This window comes from Pecten maximus, chromosome 13 (genome assembly GCF_902652985.1).
Source record: "Pecten maximus chromosome 13, xPecMax1.1, whole genome shotgun sequence".
In the NCBI taxonomy this organism is placed as follows: Eukaryota; Metazoa; Mollusca; class Bivalvia; order Pectinida; family Pectinidae; genus Pecten; species Pecten maximus.
In genome coordinates this window covers 38,304,877-38,330,082 of record NC_047027.1, presented here as the reverse complement: position 1 = coordinate 38,330,082, position 25,206 = coordinate 38,304,877, and the positions used below count along the sequence as shown (strand labels likewise).

General features: G+C 34.5%; 1 protein-coding gene across 2 annotated transcripts; it reads left to right on the top strand.

The window, feature by feature from the left end:
- Window positions 1-1,910: 1,910 nt before the first annotated feature.
- Window positions 1,911-22,215, top strand: LOC117341032 (RING finger protein 207-like). Of its 2 annotated transcripts, XM_033902849.1 has the most exons (3): window positions 1,922-2,020; window positions 17,645-17,745; window positions 20,076-22,215. In XM_033902849.1, the coding sequence occupies exon 3, from the start codon at window positions 20,097-20,099 to the stop codon at window positions 22,164-22,166; it is 2,070 nt and encodes a 689-aa protein (XP_033758740.1). In that variant the 5' UTR covers window positions 1,922-2,020; window positions 17,645-17,745; window positions 20,076-20,096; the 3' UTR covers window positions 22,167-22,215. The 2 variants fall into 2 exon arrangements, with proteins under 2 accessions (XP_033758741.1, XP_033758740.1); XM_033902850.1 differs by lacking the exon at window positions 17,645-17,745 and having other exon boundaries at window positions 1,911-2,020.
- The last annotated feature ends 2,991 nt before the right edge of the window (window positions 22,216-25,206 follow it).

The window sequence follows — 25,206 nt, the reverse complement described above, 5'->3', positions numbered from 1 at the left end:
TATTAACTTATATAAATCACACTTGTTGGCCCTGATGAAAGCGCGCGAGGAGACTTACTGTGGGAGGAAACCGGAGTACCCGGGGAAAACCCACGTGGTCGGGCAGGTGACCCCATACCTTTTTACGTCCGATCGGGGAATCGAACCCCGGCCGCCTAGGTGAAAGGCAAGTGTGTCCACTGTGCCACCCGACCACCCATTGATGGAATCGTATATCCTTTGCAAGAGGGTGACAAAAGTTTAGAAATTTGCCGCTGAAAATGTGATAACCTAATTTCGAGAAAATTTTCTTTGCAGTCGAATATCTCTTTTGTGAGGTATGGTTGCAGTTATACCACTTGATTACTTCAGCCCATAGCATAAACGCAATGTTAGTCAAAGTAAATCTGTCTTCGTTCACAAATTTTAGAAAGTCAATGATGCTTTTGTCCAAACCTTCTTCAGTATGCAAGTCATTTTGATCGCAGCTATCCTCCTCTTGTATTGGCGTTATGCCGAAATTAAAATCTTCGCAATGATTGTCATTCCGACAAAAGTCAAAACATTGAGTAAACCTTCTGTCATGATTTAACTGTGGACTATTGATTTCGTTTGACATTGTGACTGTTTATTCCGTCTAAGTCTTGGTGTGTTTGGCGAAGGAAAGAAAGTTATGGTGGCTGATTTTTGTCATTTCATTGTTTCGTTCTGGCGCCCCGACAGAACGATAATCTTCGTTTTTTTCGCCATAACGCTAATTATCGGGGGCGAAAAAAACGAAGATTATCTTTCTGTCGGGGCGCCAGAACGAAACAACGAAATGGCAGAAATCAGCCACCATAGAAAGTCGTTTTAAGAAACCTACACACAAGACCGAGTTCACACAAAACTTACAGTAAGCAAAAATTGGGCTCATACGAGTTACGTCCCTTTACCAAAGCGTATTACCATTATCGCAGGATCGGTCCTGTTGAGGGGTTCTGGTTCGGTGTATGACTATCAACCTACTATTTAACATGATATCCTCCGCTGACTTCCCTGTACGATAAAAGTGTCCAATCCAACAGAAATGAAGTCTGTGACTACCAATGTTTTTATTTTTTGGTCAAAGTACGTTCGGTTGTTCTTACCTCACTGGACTGTGCCAGGATAAGCGCAAGGGAGACAACTTGCCTGACCTTAACGACAATTCTGACGCGCCACACTTCATACGAAGGCCGACAGCCGCCTGTCACAATGGTGGTTGACTAATGACTTCTTTTTTTAACTTAAATGTACATGCATTACAACATTATAAGTACAAACAGCTGTTAGTACGGACATATGCCGTCACAGTGACTACAGATTTTGTACATATTGCAACTAGAATAAATACGTTTGGTATATAAATTGTTAAACATATTTTATCATATTACAAGTAAAAACGCTGCACGTGACCGCATTCTCTCGTTGCCCAGATCACTGACTACTCGCGGGAAAGAGGATATTTCCGAGGAACATCCGGAAATGATCGTATTGAGAAAATGTATATGAAGTATTGGGACAAACACTACATGTCAAAGCTAAATATCATAGGAAACAACGATTTATTCTAATCTCTTTGTTAGGTTTATTACGATGAAAAGAAACAAGATCTATTCAAAAATCTGTTACATTTTTTTTTTCGCTCTAATCATCCTAATCTTGTCAGTTCAGCATACCCGAACTCGGTGTGTTTCACTCTCTCATTTGGGTTCGTACTCTGGTACAGAAGACGAGGGAGCTGTATCGTTGTATTCCGGCTCTATAGGACACCCGGTTACTCTGACAAGACACGGTGACAGTAAAGATTTAGGTATGCTAACCACGTACGTTAGATAATGTACAGGTGATGTTATATTATGTGCACACCTATATATGTATTGTGTTGACAACACCCGTCCTTCCGTGTAAAGTTTGGGGTTGATGGGATCATAGAGACCCGGATGTCGGTACAGATGAATCGCTTGCTCTCCAGCACAGCACTGCCTTCAAATTTAATCTGCGTTCATTTACGTCCAAGGTATGTGTTAACTCATGATAGTCACAGTGGATGTACACTGTACCAATGTTTATCTGTTATGTACACTACCAATGTTTATCTGTTATGTACAATGTACCAATGTTTATCTGTTATGTACACTGTACCAATGTTTATCTGTTATGTACAATGTACCAATGTTTATCTGTTATGTACACTGTACCAATGTTTATCTGTACAATGTACCAATGTTTATCTGTTATGTACAATGTACCAATGTTTATCTGTTATGTACACTGTACCAATGTTTATCTGTTATGTACAATGTACCAATGTTTATCTGTTATGTACACTGTACCAATGTTTATCTGTTATGTACACTGTACCAATGTTTATCTGTTATGTACACTGTACCAATGTTTATCTGTTATGTACACTGTACCAATGTTTATCTGTTATGTACACTGTACCAATGTTTATCTGTTATGTACAATGTACCAATGTTTATCTGTTATGTACACTGTACCAATGTTTATCTGTTATGTACACTGTACCAATGTTTATCTGTTATGTACAATGTACCAATGTTTATCTGTTATGTACACTGTACCAATGTTTATCTATTATGTACACTGTACCAATGTTTATCTGTTATGTACAATGTACCAATGTTATCTGTTATGTACACTGTACCAATGTTTATCTGTTATGTACACTGTACCAATGTTTATCTGTTATGTACACTGTACCAATGTTTATCTGTTATGTACACTGTACCAATGCTTTATCTGTTATGTACAATGTACCAATGTTTATCTCTACACTGTACCAATGTTTATCAACAATGTACCAATGTATATCTGTTATGTACAATGTACCAATGTTTATCTGTTATGTACAATGTACCAATGCTTATCTGTTATGTACACTGTACCAATGTTTATCTGTTATGTACAATGTACCAATGTTTATCTGTTATATACAATGTACCAATGTTTATCTGTTGTGTACACTGTACCAATGTTTATCTGTTGTGTACACTGTACCAATGTTTATCTGTTATGTACAATGTACCAATGTTTATCTGTTATGTTCACTGTACCAATGTTTATCTGTTATGTACACTGTACCAATGTTTATCTGTTGTGTACACTGTACCAATGTTTATCTGTTATGTACACTGTACCAATGTTTATCTGTTGTGTACACTGTACCAATGTTTATCTGTTATGTACAATGTACCAATGTTTATCTGTACAATGTACCAATGTTTATCTGTTGTGTACAATGTACCAATGTTTATCTGTTATGTACAATGTACCAATGTTTATCTGTTATGTACACTGTACCAATGTTTATCTGTTATGTTCACTGTACCAATGTTTATCTGTTATGTACACTGTACCAATGTTTATCTGTTATGTTCAATGTACCAATGTTTATCTGTTGTGTACAATGTACCAATGTTTATCTGTTATGTACAATGTACCAATGTTTATCTGTACACTGTACCAATGTTTATCTGTTATGTACACTGTACCAATGTTTATCTGTACACTGTACCAATGTTTATCTGTTATGTACACTGTACCAATGTTTATCTGTTATGTACACTGTACCAATGTTTATCTGTTATGTACACTGTACCAATGTTTATCTGTACACTGTACCAATGTTTATCTGTTATGTACACTGTACCAATGTTTATCTGTTATGTTCAATGTACCAATGTTTATCTGTACACTGTACCAATGTTTATCTGTTATGTTCAATGTACCAATGTTTATCTGTACACTGTACCAATGTTTATCTGTTATGTTCAATGTACCAATGTTTATCTGTACACTGTACCAATGTTTATCTGTTATGTACAATGTACCAATGTTTATCTGTTATGTACAATGTACCAATGTTTATCTGTTATATACACTGTACCAATGTTTATCTGTTATGTACACTGTACCAATGTTTATCTGTTATGCACAATGTACTAATGTTTATCTGTACACTGTACCAATGTTTATCTGTTATGTTCAATGTACCAATGTTTATCTGTACACTGTACCAATGTTTATCTGTTATGTACAATGTACCAATGTTTATCTGTTATGTACAATGTACCAATGTTTATCTGTTATATACACTGTACCAATGTTTATCTGTTATGTACACTGTACCAATGTTTATCTGTTATGTACACTGTACCAATGTTTATCTGTTATATACACTGTACCAATGTTTATCTGTTATGTACACTGTACCAATGTTTATCTGTTATGTTCAATGTACCAATGTTTATCTGTTGTGTACACTGTACCAATGTTTATCTGTTATGTACAATGTACCAATGTTTATCTGTACACTGTACAATGTTTATCTGTTATGTACAATGTACCAATGTTTATCTGTTATGTACAATGTACCAATGTTTATCTGTTATGTACAACTGTACCAATGTTATCTGTTATGTACACTGTACCAATGTTTATCTGTTATGTACACTGTACCAATGTTTATCTGTTATGTATCAATGTACCAATGTTTATCTGTTGTGTACACTGTACCAATGTTTATCTGTTATGTACACTGTACCAATGTTTATCTGTACACTGTACCAATGTTTATCTGTTATGTTCACTGTACCAATGTTTATCTGTTATGTACAATGTACCAATGTTTATCTGTTATGTACACTGTACCAATGTTTATCTGTTATGTACACTGTACCAATGTTTATCTGTTATGCACAATGTACCAATGTTTATCTGTTATGCACAATGTACTAATGTTTATCTGTTATGTACAATGTACCAATGTTTATCTGTTATGTACACTGTACCAATGTTTATCTGTATGTACACTGGACCAATGTTATCTGTTATAGTACACTGTACCAATGTTTATCGTTCAGGTACACTGTGCCATGTTTATAGGTATGGACAATGTACCAATGTTTATTGTTATGTACAAGTACCAATGTTTATCTGTTTGTACTCTGTACCAATGTTTATGTTATATACACTGTACCAATGTTTATCTGTTCGTTTACAATGTACCAATGTTATCATTATGTACACTGTACCAATTGTTTAGCTGTTTAACACTGTACAAGGTTTATCTGTTATTTATACACTGTTACCAATGTTTATCGTTATCGACACTGTACCAATGTTTTATTTGTTATATACACTGTACAATGTTGTATCTGTTATCTACACTGTGTATCAATGTTTATATGTTATGTACATTGTAACATGTTTATCTGTTAGTTCACTGTACCCATGTTATCTGTTATGTACACTGTACCAATTTTATCTGTATGTACATGTACCAATGTTTACTGTTATGTACAAGCACCAAATGTTTATTGAAAATTCCCAAATTTTTTTTATGTTCCTGTACCAATTTTTATTTTTATGTCCCTGTCCCAATGTTACTGTTTGTTCACTGACCAATTTTATCTGTTTGTCACGTACCAAAATTTTTATCTTTGTTACTTTTCCCAAAAAAGTTTACTGAAGCTGTCCAAATTTTTTATCGTTATGTACATTGCCATTTTTCTGTACACTGTCCCAATTTTTATCTTTATGTACACTGTCCAATGTTTATCTGTTTTTTTCACTGTCCCAAATTTTTATCGTTTGACACTGTCCCAAATTTTTTTCTGATTTCACTTACCAATTTTTATCTGTTTTGTACACTGTCCCAATTTTTATCTTTGTTCACGTCCCAAAATTTATCTTCACTGTACCAATGTTTATCTTTTTATGTACACTGTGCAATTTTATTTCCCGTACCAATTTTATTGTTTGTACACTGTCCCAAATTTTTATCTGAAAACCCGAAACAAGTTTTTTTTTTGTTCCACTGTACCAATATTTACTGTGTGTACACTGTACCAAATTTTTATCTGACCTTCCCAATTTTACTTTTTAGTACCTGTGCCAATTTTTATCGTACCTGTCCAATGTTTTTTCTGTTATGTACAATGTACCAATTTTTTATTGTTATGAACAATGTATAAATGTTTATCTTTTTAGTCCGTACCAATTTTTATCTTTATATAACGTAAAATTTTTATTTTTATGACACTGTACCAATGTTTATCTGTTTTTACACTGTACCAATTTTTGTTTTTATGCCAATGTACCAATGTTATCTTTATTAAGACAAATTTTTATTGTTATTTTCACTGTACCATGTTTATCTTTTATTAACGTCCAAATTTTTATTTTTTGTACACTGCCAAATTTTATTTACCGATCAATGTTTATCGGTTTTGTACAATGTCCCCAATGTTTATTTTTTGTACCGTAAAATTTTTTTCCCTTTTGCAAAATGTCAAATTTTATCTGTTATGTACAATGTACCAATGTTTATCTGTTATGTACACTGTACCAATGTTTATCTGTTATGTACACTGTACCAATGTTTATCTGTACACTGTACCAATGTTTATCTGTTATGTTCAATGTACCAATGTTTATCTGTACACTGTACCAATGTTTATCTGTTATGTACAATGTACCAATGTTTATCTGTTATGTACAATGTACCAATGTTTATCTGTTATATACACTGTACCAATGTTTATCTGTTATGTACACTGTACCAATGTTTATCTGTTATGTACACTGTACCAATGTTTATCTGTTATATACACTGTACCAATGTTTATCTGTTATGTACACTGTACCAATGTTTATCTGTTATGTACACTGTACCAATGTTTATCTGTTATGTACAATGTACCAATGTTTATCTGTTGTGTACACTGTACCAATGTTTATCTGTTATGTTCACTGTACCAATGTTTATCTGTACACTGTACCAATGTTTATCTGTTATGTACACTGTACAAATGTTTATCTGTTATATACAATGTACCAATGTTTATCTGTTATGTACACTGTACCAATGTTTATCTGTTATGTACACTGTACCAATGTTTATCTGTTATGTACATTGTACCAATGTTTATCTGTTGTGTACAATGTACCAATGTTTATCTGTTATGTACACTGTACCAATGTTTATCTGTTATGTACAATGTACCAATGGTTTATCTGTTATGTACACTGTACCAATGTTTTATCTGTTATGTACACTGTACCAATGTTTATCTGTTATGTACACTGTACCAATGTTTATCTGTTATGTACAATGTACCAATGTTTATCTGTTATGTACACTGTACCAATGTTTATCTGTACACTGTACCAATGTTTATCTGTTATATACACTGTACCAATGTTTATCTGTTATGTACACTGTACCAATGTTTATCTGTTATGTACACTGTACCAATGTTTATCTGGTGATGTACACTGTACCAATGTTTATCTTTATGTACACTGTACCAATGTTTATCTGTTATTCACTGTACCAATGTTTATCTTGTTATGTTCAATGTACCAATGTTTATCTGTACACTGTACCAATGTTTATCTGTATGTACAATGTACCAATGTTATCTGTACAATGTACCAATGTTTATCTGTTATGTACAATGTACCAATGTTTATCTGTTATGTACAATGTACCAATGTTTATCTGTTATGTACACTGTACCAATGTTATCTGTTATGTACACTGTACCAATGTTTATCTGTTATGTACACTGTACCAATGTTTATCTGTTATATACACTGTACCAATGTTTATCTGTTATGTACACTGTACCAATGTTTATCTGTTATGTACACTGTACCAATGTTTATCTGTTATATACACTGTACCAATGTTTATCTGTTATGTACACTGTACCAATGTTTATCTGTTATGTTCAATGTACCAATGTTTATCTGTTGTGTACACTGTACCAATGTTTATCTGTTATGTTCAATGTACCAATGTTTATCTGTACACTGTACCAATGTTTATCTGTTATGTACACTGTACAAATGTTTATCTGTTATATACAATGTACCAATGTTTATCTGTTTTTTAAACTGTACCAAGTTTATCTTTTAGACACGTCCAATGTTTATCTTTATGAACTGTCCCAATTTTTATCTGTTTTCCTGTACCAAGTTTATTTTTATGTAACGTCAATTTTTTTATCTGTTTAGTACACTGTACCATTTTTATCTGTTATTCAGTAAATTTTCTTTTTAAACCTTCCCTTTTTTTTTTTTTTTTTTTTTTTTTTTTTTTTTTTTTTTTTTTTTTTTTTTTTTTTTTTTTTTTTTTTTTTTTTTTTTTTTTTTTTTTTTTTTTTTTTTTTTTTTTTTTTTTTTTTTTTTTTTTCCTTTTTTTTTTTTTTACCATGTTTTTGTTAGTACACGTCCAAATGTTTTTTTTTATTAAAATGAAAACCATTTTTATTTTTATGTACCTTTCCAATGTTTTTTTTTACAGTACCTGTTTATTGTTTGTCACTGTCCAATGTTTATTGTTATGCAATGTACAATGTTATTTTTGTACACTGCCCAATGTTTTTCTGTTTGTTCATTGTACCAATGTTTATCTGTTATGTACACTGTACCAATGTTTATCTGTTATATACACTGTACCAATGTTTATCTGTTATATACAATGTACCAATGTTTATCTGTTATGTACAATGTACCAATGTTTATCTGTTATGTACACTGTACCAATGTTTATCTGTTATGTACACTGTACCAATGTTTATCTGTTATGTACACTGTACCAATGTTTATCTGTTATATACACTGTACCAATGTTTATCTGTTATGTACACTGTACCAATGTTTATCTTTATGTACACTGTACCAATGTTTATCTGTATATGTACACTGTACCAATGTTTATCTGTTATGTACACTTGTACCAATGTTTATCTGTTATGTTACAATGTACCAATGTTTATCTGTTATATACACTGTACCAATGTTTATCTGTTATATACACTGTACCAATGTTTATCTGTTATGTACACTGTACCAATGTTTATCTGTTATGTACACTGTACCAATGTTTATCTGTTATATACAATGTACCTATGTTTATCTGTTATGTACACTGTACCAATGTTTATCTGTTATGTACAATGTACCAATGTTTATCTGTTATGTACACTGTACCAATGTTTATCTGTTATGTACAATGTACCAATGTTTATCTGTTATATACAATGTACCAATGTTTATCTGTTATATACAATGTACCAATGTTTATCTGTTATGTACACTGTACCAATGTTTATCTGTTATGTACACTGTACCAATGTTTATCTGTTATGTACAATGTACCAATGTTTATCTGTTATGTACAATGTACCAATGTTTATCTGTTGTGTACACTGTAGTAATGTTTATCTGTTATGTACACTGTACCAATGTTTATCTGTTATGTACACTGTACCAATGTTTATCTGTTATGTACAATGTACCAATGTTTATCTGTTATGTACACTGTACCAATGTTTATCTGTTATGTACACTGTACCAATGTTTATCTGTTGTGTACACTGTAGTAATGTTTATCTGTTATGTACACTGTACCAATGTGTATCTGTACATTGTACCAATGTTTATCTGTTATGTACACTGTACCAATGTGTATCTGTACATTGTACCAATATTTATCTGTTATGTACACTGTACCAATGTGTATCTGTACATTGTACCAATGTTTATCTGTTATGTACACTGTCCCAATGTGTATCTGTACACTGTACCAATGTTTATCTGTTATGTACAATGTACCAATGTTTATCTGTTATATACAATGTACCAATGTTTATCTGTTATGTACACTGTACCAATGTTTATCTGTTATGTACACTGTACCAATGTTTATCTGTACACTGTACCAATGTTTATCTGTACAATGTACCAATGTTTATCTGTACAATGTACCAATGTTTATCTGTACACTGTACCAATGTTTATCTGTACACTGTACCAATGTTTATCTGTACAATGTACCAATGTTTATCTGTACAATGTACCAATGTTTATCTGTACAATGTACCAATGTGTATCTGTTATGTACACTGTACCAATGTTTATCTGTACAATGTACCAATGTTTATCTGTACAATGTACCAATGTTTATCTGTACAATGTACCAATGTTTATCTGTACACTGTACCAATGTTTATCTGTACAATGTACCAATGTTTATCTGTTATGTACAATGTACCAATGTTTATCTGTTATGTACACTGTACCAATGTTTATCTGTTATGCACACTGTACCAATGTTTATCTATTATGCACACTGTACCAATGTTTATCTGTTATGTACACTGTACCAATGTTTATGTATTATGTACACTGTACCAATGTTTATGTATTATGTACACTGTACCAATGTGTATCTGTACATTGTACCAATGTTTATCTGTTATGTACATTGTACCAATGTTTATCTGTACAATGTACCAATGTTTATCTGTTATGTACACTGTACCAATGCTTATCTGTTATGTACACTGTACCAATGTTTATCTATTATGTACACTGTATCAATGTTTATCTGTTATGTACATTGTACCAATGTTTATCTGTACATTGTACCAATGTTTATCTGTTATGTACATTGTACCAATGTTTATCTGTACATTGTACCAATGTTTATCTGTTATATACAATGTACCAATGTTTATCTGTTATGTACACTGTACCAATGTTTATCTGTTATGTACACTGTACCAATGTTTATCTTGTTAGTAACTGTCCCCAATTTTTATCTGTTTGTAATTTGTCCCAATTTATTGTCATTAAAATGTACCAATTTTATTTTTTAAACCCAAAATGTACCAGTTTTCGTTAAAAACCCTTGACCAATGTTTTTTTGTTTGTAAATGTACCAAGTTTATCGTACATTGTACCAATTTTTATTTTTTTGTAACTGACCAATTTTTATCTTACTTGTACCAATGTTTTTCTGTTTACACTTTGAAACCAATGTTATCTTTATTACAATGCCCAAATGTTTATCTGTACATTGTACAATGTTATCTTTATTACACTGTCCCAAATTTTTATCTGTACATTGTACCAATTTTTATCTGTTATGTACTTTGTACCAAATTTTTTATTTTTATACAAAAGTCCAATTTTTATCTGACACGTATCATTTTTATCTGTACACTGTAAAATGTTTGTAGTCCTGAAACAATGTTTTTTTTATTCCTTCCCAAATGTTTACTGTTATGTACACTGTACCAATGTTTATCTGTTATGTACACTGTACCAATGTTTATCTGTTGTGTACACTGTACCAATGTTTATCTGTTATGTACACTGTACCAATGTTTGTCTGTTATGTACACTGTACCAATGTTTGTCTGTTATGTACACTGTACCAATGTTTATCTGTTATGTACACTGTACCAATGTTTATCTGTTATACACAATGTACCAATGTTTATCTGTTATGTACACTGTACCAATGTTTATCTGTTATGTACACTGTACCAATGTTTATCTGTTATGTACACTGTACCAATGTTTATCTGTTATGTACACTGTACCAATGTTTATCTGTTATGTACACTGTACCAATGTTTATCTGTTATATACACTGTACCAATGTTTATCTGTACATTGTACCAATGTTTATCTATTATGTACACTGTACCAATGTTTATCTGTTATGTACATTGTACCAATGTTTATCTGTACATTGTACCAATGTTTATCTGTTATGTACACTGTACCAATGTTTATCTGTTATGTACATTGTACCAATGTTTATCTGTCATATACAATGTACCAATGTTTATCTGTTATATACAATGTACCAATGTTTATCTGTACAATGTACCAATGTTTATCTGTTATGTACACTGTACCAATGTTTATCTGTTATGTACACTGTATCAATGTTTATCTATTATGTACACTGTACCAATGTTTATCTGTTATGTACACTGTACCAATGTTTATCTGTTGTGTACAATGTACCAATGTTTATCTGTTATGTTCACTGTACCAATGTTTATCTGTACAATGTACCAATGTTTATCTGTTATGTACACTGTACCAATGTTTATCTGTTATGTACAATGTACCAATGTTTATCTGTTATGTTCACTGTACCAATGTTTATCTGTACAATGTACCAATGTTTATCTGTTATGTACACTGTACCAATGTTTATCTGTTATGTACAATGTACCAATGTTTATCTGTTATGTTCACTGTACCAATGTTTATCTGTACATTGTACCAATGTTTATCTGTTATGTACACTGTACCAATGTTTATCTGTTATGTACACTGTACCAATGTTTATCTGTACAATGTACCAATGTTTATCTGTTATGTACACTGTACCAATGTTTATCTGTTATGTACACTGTACCAATGTTTATCTGTTGTGTACGCTGTACCAATGTTTATCTGTACACTGTACCAATGTTTATCTGTACAATGTACCAATGTTTATCTGTACAATGTACCAATGTTTATCTGTTATACACAATGTACCAATGTTTATCTGTTATGTACAATGTACCAATGTTTATCTGTTATGTACACTGTACCAATGTTTATCTGTACACTGTACCAATGTTTATCTGTTATGTACACTGTACCAATGTTTATCTGTTATGTACACTGTACCAATGTTTATCTGTTATGTACACTGTACCAATGTTTATCTGTACACTGTACCAATGTTTATCTGTTATGTACAATGTACCAATGTTTATCTGTTATACACAATGTACCAATGTTTATCTGTTATGTACAATGTACCAATGTTTATCTGTTATGTACACTGTACCAATGTTTATCTGTACACTGTACCAATGTTTATCTGTTATGTACACTGTACCAATGTTTATCTGTTATGTACACTGTACCAATGTTTATCTGTTATGTACACTGTACCAATGTTTATCTGTACACTGTACCAATGTTTATCTGTTATGTACAATGTACCAATGTTTATCTGTTATATACAATGTACCAATGTTTATCTGTTATATACAATGTACCAATGTTTATCTGTTATATACAATGTACCAATGTTTATCTGTTATATACAATGTACCAATGTTTATCTGTTATATACAATGTACCAATGTTTATCTGTTGTGTACACTGTACCAATGTTTATCTGTACACTGTACCAATGTTTATCTGTTATATACAATGTACCAATGTTTATCTGTTGTGTACACTGTACCAATGTTTATCTGTACACTGTACCAATGTTTATCTGTTATGTACAATGTACCAATGTTTATCTGTTATATACAATGTACCAATGTTTATCTGTTATATACAATGTACCAATGTTTATCTGTTATATACAATGTACCAATGTTTATCCGTTATATACAATGTACCAATGTTTATCTGTTATATACAATGTACCAATGTTTATCTGTTATATACAATGTACCAATGTTTATCTGTTATATACAATGTACCAATGTTTATCTGTTATATACAATGTACCAATGTTTATCTGTTATATACAATGTACCAATGTTTATCTGTTATGTACACTGTACCAATGTTTATCTGTTATGTACACTGTATCAATGTTTATCTGTTATGTACAATGTACCAATGTTTATCTGTACACTGTACCAATGTTTATCTGTACAATGTACCAATGTTTATCTGTTATGTACAATGTACCAATGTTTATCTGTTATGTACAATGTACCAATGTTTATCTGTTATGTACAATGTACCAATGTTTATCTGTTATGTACACTGTACCAATGTTTACCTGTAATGTACATTGTACCAATGTTTATCTGTACAATGTACCAATGTTTATCTGTTATGTACACTGTACCAATGTTTATCTGTTATGTTCAATGCACCAATGTTTATCTGTTATGTACAATGTACCAATGTTTATCTATTATGTACACTGTACCAATGTTTATCTATTATGTACAATGTACCAATGTTTATCTGTTATGTACAATGTACCAATGTTTATCTGTTATGTACAATGTACCAATGTTTATCTGTTATGTACACTGTACCAATGTTTATCTGTTATGTACAATGTACCAATGTTTATCTGTACACTGTACCAATGTTTATCTGTTATGTACACTGTACCAATGTTTATCTGTTATATACATTGTACCAATGTTTATCTGTTATGTACAATGTACCAATGTTTATCTGTTATGTACAATATACCAATGTTTATCTGTTATATACATTGTACCAATGTTTATCTGTTATGTACAATGTACCAATGTTTATCTGTTGTGTACACTGTACCAATGTTTATCTGTACACTGTACCAATGTTTATCTGTTATGTACAATGTACTAATGTTTATCTGTTATGTACATTGTACCAATGTTTATCTGTACAATGTACCAATGTTTATCTGTTATGTACACTGTACCAATGTTTATCCGTTATGTACAATGTACCAATGTTTATCTGTTATATACAATGTACCAATGTTTATCTGTTCACTGTACCAATGTTTATCTGTTATGTACACTGTACCAATGTTTATCTGTTGTGTACAATGTGCCAATGTTTATCTGTTATGTACATTGTACCAATGTTTATCCGTACAATGTACCAATGTTTATCTGTTATGTACACTGTACCAATGTTTATCTGTACAATGTACCAATGTTTATCTGTTATGTACACTGTACCAATGTTTATCCGTTATGTACAATGTACCAATGTTTATCTGTTATATACAATGTACCAATGTTTATCTGTTCACTGTACCAATGTTTATCTGTTATGTACACTGTACCAATGTTTATCTGTTGTGTACAATGTACCAATGTTTATCTGTTATGTACATTGTACCAATGTTTATCCGTACAATGTACCAATGTTTATCTGTTATGTACAATGTACCAATGTTTATCTGTTATATACAATGTACCAATGTTTATCTGTTATGTACAATGTACCAATGTTTATCTGTTGTGTACGCTGTACCAATGTTTATCTGTACACTGTACCAATGTTTATCTGTTATGTACAATGTACTAATGTTTATCTGTTATGTACACTGTACCAATGTTTATCTGTTATATACAATGTACCAATGTTTATCTGTTATGTACAATGTACCAATGTTTATCTGTTGTGTACGCTGTACCAATGTTTATCTGTACAATGTACCAATGTTTATCTGTTATGTACACTGTACCAATGTTTATCTGTTATGTTCACTGTACCAATGTTTATCTGTACATTGTACCAATGTTTATCTGTTATGTACAATGTACCAATATTTATCTGTTATACACACTGTACCAATATTTATCTGTTATACAGACTGTACCAATGTTTATCTGTTATGTACAATGTAATAATTTTTATCTGTTATGTACCAATGTTTATCTGTTGTGTACAATGTACCAATGTTTATCTGTACATTGTACCAATGTTTATCTGTTATGTACTAACTATCTGCATCACTTTGACATTGTTGACACTAACTATCTGTATTACTTTGACATTGTTGACATCTAGTATCTGTATTACTTTTACATTGTTGACATCGAGTATCTGTATTACTTTGACATTATTGACACTATCTATCTGTATTACTTTGACATTGTTGACACTAAGTAGCTGTATTACTTTGACATTGTTGACACTAACTATCTGTATTACTTTGACATTGTTGTCACTAACTATCTGGATTACTTTGACATTGTTGACATCGAGTATCTGTATTACTTTGACATTGTTGACACTAAGACGCTGTATTACTTTGACATTATTGACACTAACTATCTGTATTACTTTGACATTGTTGACACTAAGTAGCTGTATTACTTTGACATTGTTGACACTAACTATCTGTATCACTTTGACATTGTTGACACTAACTATCTGTGTTACTTTGATATTGTTGACACTAACTATCTGTATCAATTTGACATTGTTGACATCGAGTATCCGTATTACTTTGACATTGTTGACACTAAGAAGCTGTATTACTTTGACATTGTTGACATCGAGTATCTGTATTACTTTGACATTGTTGACACTGAGTATCTGTATTACTTTGACATTGTTGACACTGAGTATCTGTATTATTTTGACATTGTTGACATCGAGTATCTGTATTACTTTGACATTGTTGACATCTAGTATCTGTATTACTTTGACATTGTTGACACTAAGTAGCTTTATTACTTTGACATTGTTGACACTAAGAAGCTGTATTATTTTGACATTGTTGACATTGTTGACATCGAGTATCTGTATCACTTTGACATTGTTGACATCGATTATCTGTATTATTTTGACATTGTTGACACTAAGTAGCTGTATTACTTTGACATTGTTGACATCGAGTAGCTGTATTACTTTGACATTGTTGATACTAAGTATCTGTATTACTTTGACATTGTTGACATCGAGTATCTGTATTACTTTGACATTGTTGACACTAACTATCTGTATTACTTTGACATTGTTGACATCGAGTATCTGTATTACTTTGACATTGTTAACACTAAGTAGCTGGATTACTTTGACATTGTTGACACTAAGAAGCTGTATTATTTGACATTGTTGACATCGAGTATCTGTATTACTTTGACATTGTTGACATCGAGCATCTGTAATATTTTGACATCGTTGACATCGAGTATCTGTATTACTTTGACATTGTTGACACTAAGTAGCTGTTTTACTTTGCCATTGTTGACACTTAGTATCTGTATTACTTTGACATTGTTGAAACTAAGTATCTGTATTACTTTGACATTGTTGACACTAAGAAGCTGTATTATTTTGACATTGTTGACATCGAGTATCTGTATTAATTTGACATTTTTGACATCTAGTATCTGTATTACTTTGACATTGTTGAAACTAAGTATCTGTATTACTTTGACATTGTTGAAACTAACTATCTGTATTACTTTGACATTTTTGACATCGAGTGTCTGTATTAATTTGACATTGTTGACACTAAGTAGCTGTATTACTTTGACATTTTTGACATCGAGTGTCTGTATTACTTTGACATTGTTGACACTAAGTAGCTGTATTACTTTGACATTGTTGACACTAACTATCTGTATTACTTTGACATTGTTGACATCTAGTATCTGTATTACTTTGACATTGTTGACACTAACTATCTGTATTACTTTGACATTGTTGACACTAACTATCTGTATCACTTTGACATTGTTGACATCTAGTATGTGTATGCGCCAAGTAGATATAAATGGACATCATGATTGACCCGTAAAAGTGTATTGTTAGTCTCTGGCATTAAACCTGATGTGATGACAATCGTGCAGCTTTGGTGATATACAGATGTATTACCCATCACAGTTTGGGTTGTTTTTGTTTAACGTCCCATGGTCATTTAAGGACGTGCCTACGGTCAGTACCTGGCAACTGCCCCACGTAGGTTTCGAACTCGCAACCCAGAGGTACACCTTAACCACTCGGCCACCGCGGCCCCCTCCCATCACAGTCCACCAGATGTCGATGTATACAAAACTGTTTGGAGAGTTTACAATGTTGTATAGCGATTTCTAAATAAGTAATTTAGCGATTTCACAATTTTGAAAAATATTGTCAAATATCAATTAATTAATGTTGTTTTGGGATTAAATGTGTGTATGGTTCCTATTTATAAAGCTAAACGAGTTATTTATCATTGTACTCGGTGCTACATTCAAAGAACAAATTAACTTTTGTACATTGAAGCAGTTTTAGTTAGAATAGTTAGCGATTTGAATTTGATTAAAAATTACAGATAATGATGTGGATTCTGGGGGATAAGAAAGTACGTCTGGTGACGTCACTGATGGTACAGATCGTATGATATCAGCCACGACACGATACAGCAATCACCAGGTATTTACACACGTCACCTTTGTCTATGTCAATACTGAAACTAAAATATCTATGAATGCAGTTTTGTTAAGGGGCTTGTCTGTGCATAGAAAATAAGCAACAGAATATCTAAATGTTGAAGCTCTTGGGAGGAAATACGGTTTTTAAGAATATGTTAAGAGAGTGTTATTGTCAAATCCGGATAAATGCTTTAAATTACCGGACTAAGATTGTGTTTCAAATGTTACATTTATTTATTAATTATTGGAATCAAAGCGAAATCATGTATTTCACGGTATTTTTGTGTTGAGCACGGCATTATCATTATATTCTGTATCGTACTTGTGATGTGTTTTGAGATAACATGTTGATGTTACATAACGCAGACACGTCGAGCTATATACAATATAAAATATATATCCTGAATTACACGAGTACCTTTACGGTGTCTACCTACAATTAAGATTGTGTTTGTGATTCAGACCTATAAAACCTACAGCCTATAGTCGGTCAGAGATTAATGTTGTCCCAAATACACCTCGTACCTATCTTCTGTATCACGTCACTTAAGAATTCAACGAGGAAGTTGTATTTTTTTCTATGGAATTTTTAAAACGTCTCCATATATCTAGGTGAAATAAACAAGTACACATTAAGCGTCGAATTACATCTCGAGAAATCTCGAACGGCGGTGGAAATGTTGTTATGATAAACTAGGAAGGTATCGGTAGTCGGTAAATACACCCATAAATGTCCTCTCATCCTGTAGTACCGGTACAGATTATATACCGGTACAGAACATATACCGGTACATATCATATTCCGGTACAGATCATACACCGGTACAGATAATATACCGGTACAGATCATACGGTACAGATCATATTCCGGTACAGATCATACACCGGTACAGATAATATTCCGGTACAGATTATATACCGGTACAGATCATATACCGGTACAGATTATATACCGGCACAGATCATATACCGGTACAGATCATATACCGGTACAGATTATACACCGGTACAGATTATATACCGGTACAGATCATATACCGGTACAGATTATATACCGGTACAGATCATATACCGGTACAGATCATATACCGGTACAGATTATATACCGGTACAGATTATATACCGGTGCAGATTATATACCGGTACAGATTATACACCTGTACAGATCATATACCGGTACAGATCATATACCGGTACAGATTATATACCGGTACAGATCATATACCGGTACAGATCATATACCGGTACAGATTATATACCGGTACAGATCATACACCGGTACAGATTATATACCGGTACAGATCATATACCGGTACATATCATATTCCGGTACAGATCATATACCGGTACAGATCATATACCGGTACAGATCACATACTGGTACAGATTATATACCGGTACAGATTATATACCGGTACAGATTATATACCGGTACATATCATATACCGGTATAGATTATATACCGGTACAGATTATATACCGGTACACGTGTAGTACAGACGGTGTGTCAAGATCACTGGCTGACTGATCACCAATCACAGACGGTGTGTCAAGATCACTGGCTGACTGATCACCAATCACAGACGGTGTGTCAAGATCACTGGCTCACTGATCACCAATCACAGACGGTGTGTCAAGATTACTGACTACCAATCACAGACGGTGTGTCAAAGTCACTGGGTCACAAATCACCAATCACAGACGGTGTGTCAAGATCAATGGCTCACTGATCACCAATCACAGACGGTGTGTCAAGACCACTGACTACCAATCACAGACGGTGTGTCAAAGTCACTGGGTCATAAATCACCAATCACAGACGGTGTGTCATATTCTCAGTGTTCCCATAAACATAGTCGCATTATCGTGTGTTAATTCGGATAATTAAAAACTATTCGTTGTCTTTTTCCATGGTAAATTTTTGATCTCTTAACCAATGGAAAGCAAGTTACAAATAAAATCAAATAATTTTCTAAAATTCATTCCTACTTGAATCGAGCATTTTACTTGGATAAAATATGTTACAATGCATACAGAGGGAAGTCAAACGTCTTGAGCCATGCCTAGATATATAAAGTTGTTATATTTGATACTAGGTCCCAGTTTTTGCTCGATGAGGCCAAAACTATTTCGAAAACAATCAATTCTCTCTCTCTCTCTCTCTCTCTCTCTCTCTCTCTCTCTCTCTCTCTCTCTCTCTCTCTCTCTCTCTCTCTCTCTCTCTCTCTCTCTCTCTCTCAGACTTTCTAATCACGACACACAATGGCCGATATTGAAGACTCGATGGAGGACACCTCATTTTTCTGTTGTATTTTTCTCTCTTTTTTTCAGACTGGCTAATCACGACACACCATGGCCGATATCGAAGATTCGATCGACGACACCTCCTTCAGATGTCTGCTTTGTTTCCAGCAGTATGACTGTCCCCGTGAGCTTCCTTGTTTACACACGTTTTGTCGTCGTTGTTTCGACTCGTTTACACAGACCGAATTAACTACCAACAGAACGTTTCCTTGTCCAATCTGTGAGAAACCCACTCCGCTTAGCTGTCCAAAGTCTCCAGTGAGCACGTGGGCGTCTTTTCTTCCGCATGGCCAGACTCATCGACCGTCGTCTTTGGTGACACAGACTGGAGACGATGGCGTTGTATGTGAGGGGTGTCGGAGAGACGACGAGAACACTAGGGCGACACACTGGTGTCGGCATTGCGTCGAAGCCCTCTGCTCGTCGTGTAAAATCGCACACCGACGGAACAAAAAGACCAATGACCACAAAGTTGTTGAAATCAGTGCTATAAGGAACCCCGGATCGTCAGTGCTGCCTATTTCTGTTCCTGAACGGTGTCCTCAACATCCCGGCAAAACTTTAGAAGTCTATTGTATAGATCACCATACACTATGCTGTATCTTATGTCTGGCAGTTTCACACCGGCAATGCAGTCACGTGAGGAGTATAGAGGACGTCTCACGAGAGCCCATGTCGACCTGTGACGACACGTGGATTAGGATAGAGGCTGAATCCAAGGTGTTGTTACAGAAATATGATGAAGCAATTTCCTCGTTAGACTTGGATAATGAAAACGCAATTGCATCGATGATCGCAAAGCTTGACGCGGTCAGAAAGAAAATAGATGAACTTCAGATGAAATTCGACGAGGATGTTAAAGCTGTACGTGATGAAAACAAACAATATCTCCTACATCATAAACGGAACGCGGAACAATTTCACACTAACGTGACAAACACGCGACTGCTTATGTCCATGGTAGAGGGACACATGACGTCCCGCCAGGCCTTCATAGCACGTGACCAGGCCAGTGTACAACTTACGGGGCATTACCAGCGTCTGACCCATAGACTACTTCAGGGTCACAACATGTACAAGCTAGAAATTGAGGTGGATGACTTTGTCGATAAGATGAACTCGATATCTGCTGTAGGCCGTGTCAAGGTAATCCCTTCGGTGTCAGACACAACCAAGCAAGCTGTGACATCAATCGGAACGACACTGGAATCCATACGTAAATCACATGCTCTTTCATCATTCGCCGATTCAATGTCGTCATCAGACATGTTAGGATCATTAACAAGAGGTAAATTGCTGGTACGAAAGATTGAGCCAAAACCAGAAATGAAAACTGTTGAATCGCACCTGGTGAAATCCGTCCAGTCAAAAGATCTTGGTGGAAAACAAGTAATTTTGCTAACTGGTGGTGCGTTTGTCGATGAAAAGTGGCTAGTTATGGCGGACTGTAACAACAAAAGGGTGCTGTTGTTTGATGAGAGTTATACCTATATAAAACAATACGCCATTGACGGATGTCCGACGGATGTCGTCAAAGGGAGCAAGAAAAGCGAGCTATACATAGCAGTGTTTAATAAGGAAATCCTCCGGTGCTCTCTTGCATCCGGGCATCTTGACGTGATTGCGAGAACAGGATGTCCTACTTTAACATGTAGTATAGATTTATTGGACGAAAAACTGATAGTTGTGACGTCAGACTCTGTCAAGGTATTGGAAGATGACGGACAGGAAGTGAACAGTGTCCAGATACCTACCACCGGAAGTACATGTATCGGGGCGTGTAGTCAGCGCCACATGTACTATCACAGGGACCATAACTCTGTTGTTGGTCGAGCACTTGATGGCCGTGAGCAAACCCGTTATACACATCCACACCTCCGTGACCCGGTGGGTTTATGTTCCGATAAATATGGTCATATGTTTGTGTGTGGCTACCAATCAGGAAACGTCCACCAGATGGCGCCTGATGGAATTACAGGGAGAATTCTGCTGAAGAAACTAGACCAAATCAAGCATCCTTGGGCTGTGATTGTACATCAGAGCAAATGCGAGTTTGTCGTCACTTCCTGTAAAGAAACAGTGGCATTTGAAGTGTATCAAATTGTGCCTAATAAGTGACGTCACTTCCTGTAAAGAAACAATGGCATTAAATGTGTATTGAAATATACCTGATTTGTGACGTCACTTTCTGTAAAGAGACAATGGCATTTTATATGTATCAAATTATACCTAATAAGTGACGTCACTTTCTGTATCGAAGCGGCTATTGACAGTATTGGAAGTTGTAATTTAATACGTCATATCTGCGCGTGCCTTGTGCCTTCTACCTTTGAAGGGGCCGCGGTGGCCGAGTGGTTAAGGTGTCCCGACACTTTATCACTAGCCCTCCACCTCTGGGTTACGAGTTCGAAACCTACGTGGGGCAGTTGCCAGGTGCTGACCGTAGGCTGGTGGTTTTTCTCCGGTTACTCCGGCTTTCCTCCACCTACAAAACCTGGCACGTCCTTAAATGACCCTGGCTGTTAATAGGACGTTAAACAAAAACAAACCAAATTCTACCTTTGAAAATGTATCCATTATGTGAGTTACTGTGAAACTTTCGGACCAATTGGTCATGACTTCATTTCCTGTAAATAGAAACTGTGTTCATTAAATACATTTGCAATACTACAAAATGACGTCATTTTCACTGATGGAACGGTCTATTGCCTGATGCTTGACGTATTCATTTTAAACGAAACTATGCCATTCCTTCAGTTCCTACATAACACGTGCATTGGTTGTGGTGGTGGTAATGAAATCCTCGTAACGGTTATGTTATACGAAAACGGTATCCTGTGATGGACTGGGGACCGAAAGAACTTTTGTATAGTCTCATCTCACTGAAATATCCAAATTACTGACAACAGGCGAAAAAGGCCTGACCGACAACTGGTGTCTGAGTACAGATCCTAATGCTTTCCTCGCAGACTCTCAACACAAGGACAGCGCGAGTTAGTGCCATGGGTAGGGGGTAGATGTAGCTTGTATATAGGGGACTAAACCGTTAAAACTGCAGTAAGGGTAGAGGGCTTAATTTGATCATTTTACGTTCCAAATCGGAAGGCATGACAATTCAACTGGAGATTTTTATGTAAGATTTGTCTTAGTCACTTGCAATGCGTATGCATGTATTCGGTTCATTCTTTCCGCTTTACCTCAACGACGTTCTTGGACTAGTAGTTATTTTATTCTGATCAATTCATGTGATATGTCAATAAGTGAAAAGTGATTTTTATCTGAGGAACACCCAATCGCATGTATTGTCATAAAGTAGATGATTATTTCTGCTACTTCTTCGGTTCGATCAAACAAAATACAAAATAAACCCTCCTTTTCTCATTAACACTAGGTCAGGTTAAACATATCGTAGGTCAAATGTTATTTGGTAAACGACTTTTTCGCATAATAATTTTTTCTTTTTTTCGTTCGAATAGTATCTCAATAGATATCTTATATCTCTTTCGAATAGGAAAGTGTGATGGTTCAGTTCAGCTTAGCTTAATCCGATAGCTAGCTTTTGTGGCTGTGTGGTTGAGTGTCGTGTCTGTGTACCAAAGTTAAGCAACGTCGAGCGTGGTCAGCTCTTGGATGGGTGACCGCTCCATTGTACCCACGGTGCATGTTACATTACAATAGGACCTGTCACGGAACCGTTGTTATTTTAAAGACGAACCAATTAAGCGTTACTGGTGCACGTCTTAAACAATTCAAAAGGTCCCTCGGGCCTGAGCTTAGTGCTGCTTGTCAAAGTTGACGACTGGACTCAATATTTTATAGAACTACAGTTGTGTAGTCATGAACGAGCATCAGACCACTCACCCCTAGAACGTGGGTTCGAGCCGCGCTAGCGACAAGGGTTGATGTTTGTTGCGTTCGTCGTTTCCCCACCGATGTCACGTTAGTTCCCCCCCCCCCCCCCCCCCCCCCCCCCCCCCCCCCCCCGTGGGTTTTCCTCCCTCAGTGGCGTCGTAATAAAAGCTCTATAGAGTTTATGTTGCTTGTTACCATGTAAACGACAGTAAATAAAGGTTATTTTAATTATTTTTATTTTCAGTCGTAATTATCAAAGCAATGCTTCACAGTGATCAAGGAGGCCAATTAGTATTTCTGTACAGTCCTTACAATTCTGGTAATATCATTCTTATCTATTTTCAGTTCCTATGCACACAATTCATAATTGCCATGTTTTCAGAGAAAACCACCCACAGAAATATCAATATTTTCATGTGATATTATTAAAATGAAAGATTCTTGAAATAATCAAATGAGAAAAATGTTATCTTGACAACATGACGTGGAAGCCTGGGTGTACTGGCGTGCGCCTGGTTACACGCCTGGTCTTGTCTTTACATTATCGTACTTTATAATATTTGTATAATGCCATCACGTGGATTACTGTATGTTTATATCATTATGTCATCATTACGGGAGAAGTAATTTATAAGTTGGTAAAACTTACTGTCTAACCCTTTGTCATTTTATGTCAATAAAATATGTTTAAACGAACTATGTATAGGGTTGCAAAGCAGAGATATCTCGGCCTCGTAATCACGAGATGTTATATGATATATGGAATATGTACTGAAGTAAAGAGTGTCAAAGATCATCATGTTTGAAATCTTATCGTCACCTTTTGTCACAAGCACCAGGTTCTTGTAAGGATTATGGATATGGATGACGTGAGAGGTAGATAGGTGACGTCATTGTGGTAGATAGGTGAGGCCATTGTGTATGGCAAGCCAAAGTGGAAAAAAGTCACTATTTATGGATATCCATAAATGAATTATGGATATCCATAATTCATTTATGGATATCCATAAATAATTCTTAATATCCATAATTAATTCTAATATCCATAATTCGATTTATGGATATCCATAAATACTTATTTATGGATATCCATAAATCAACTTTAATTATGGATATCCATAATTCATTTATGGATATTAAGATACGAATTATGGATATTTACAGGCGATTGATGAATATCCATAATTCATCGCGTTTTTTAAATATCCGTAAATCATTTTTAAATATCCATAAATCAGCGACCCCTATGTCCGGTTGCACTATTAGCAAGTGTGGAACACTTTGACCTTAATTAATCCATTGGACT

Coding starts and splice junctions, on each gene's coding strand:
- LOC117341032 (XM_033902850.1), top strand. CDS start 20,097: ATGGCCGATATCGAAGATTCGATCGACGACACCTCCTTCAGATGTCTG.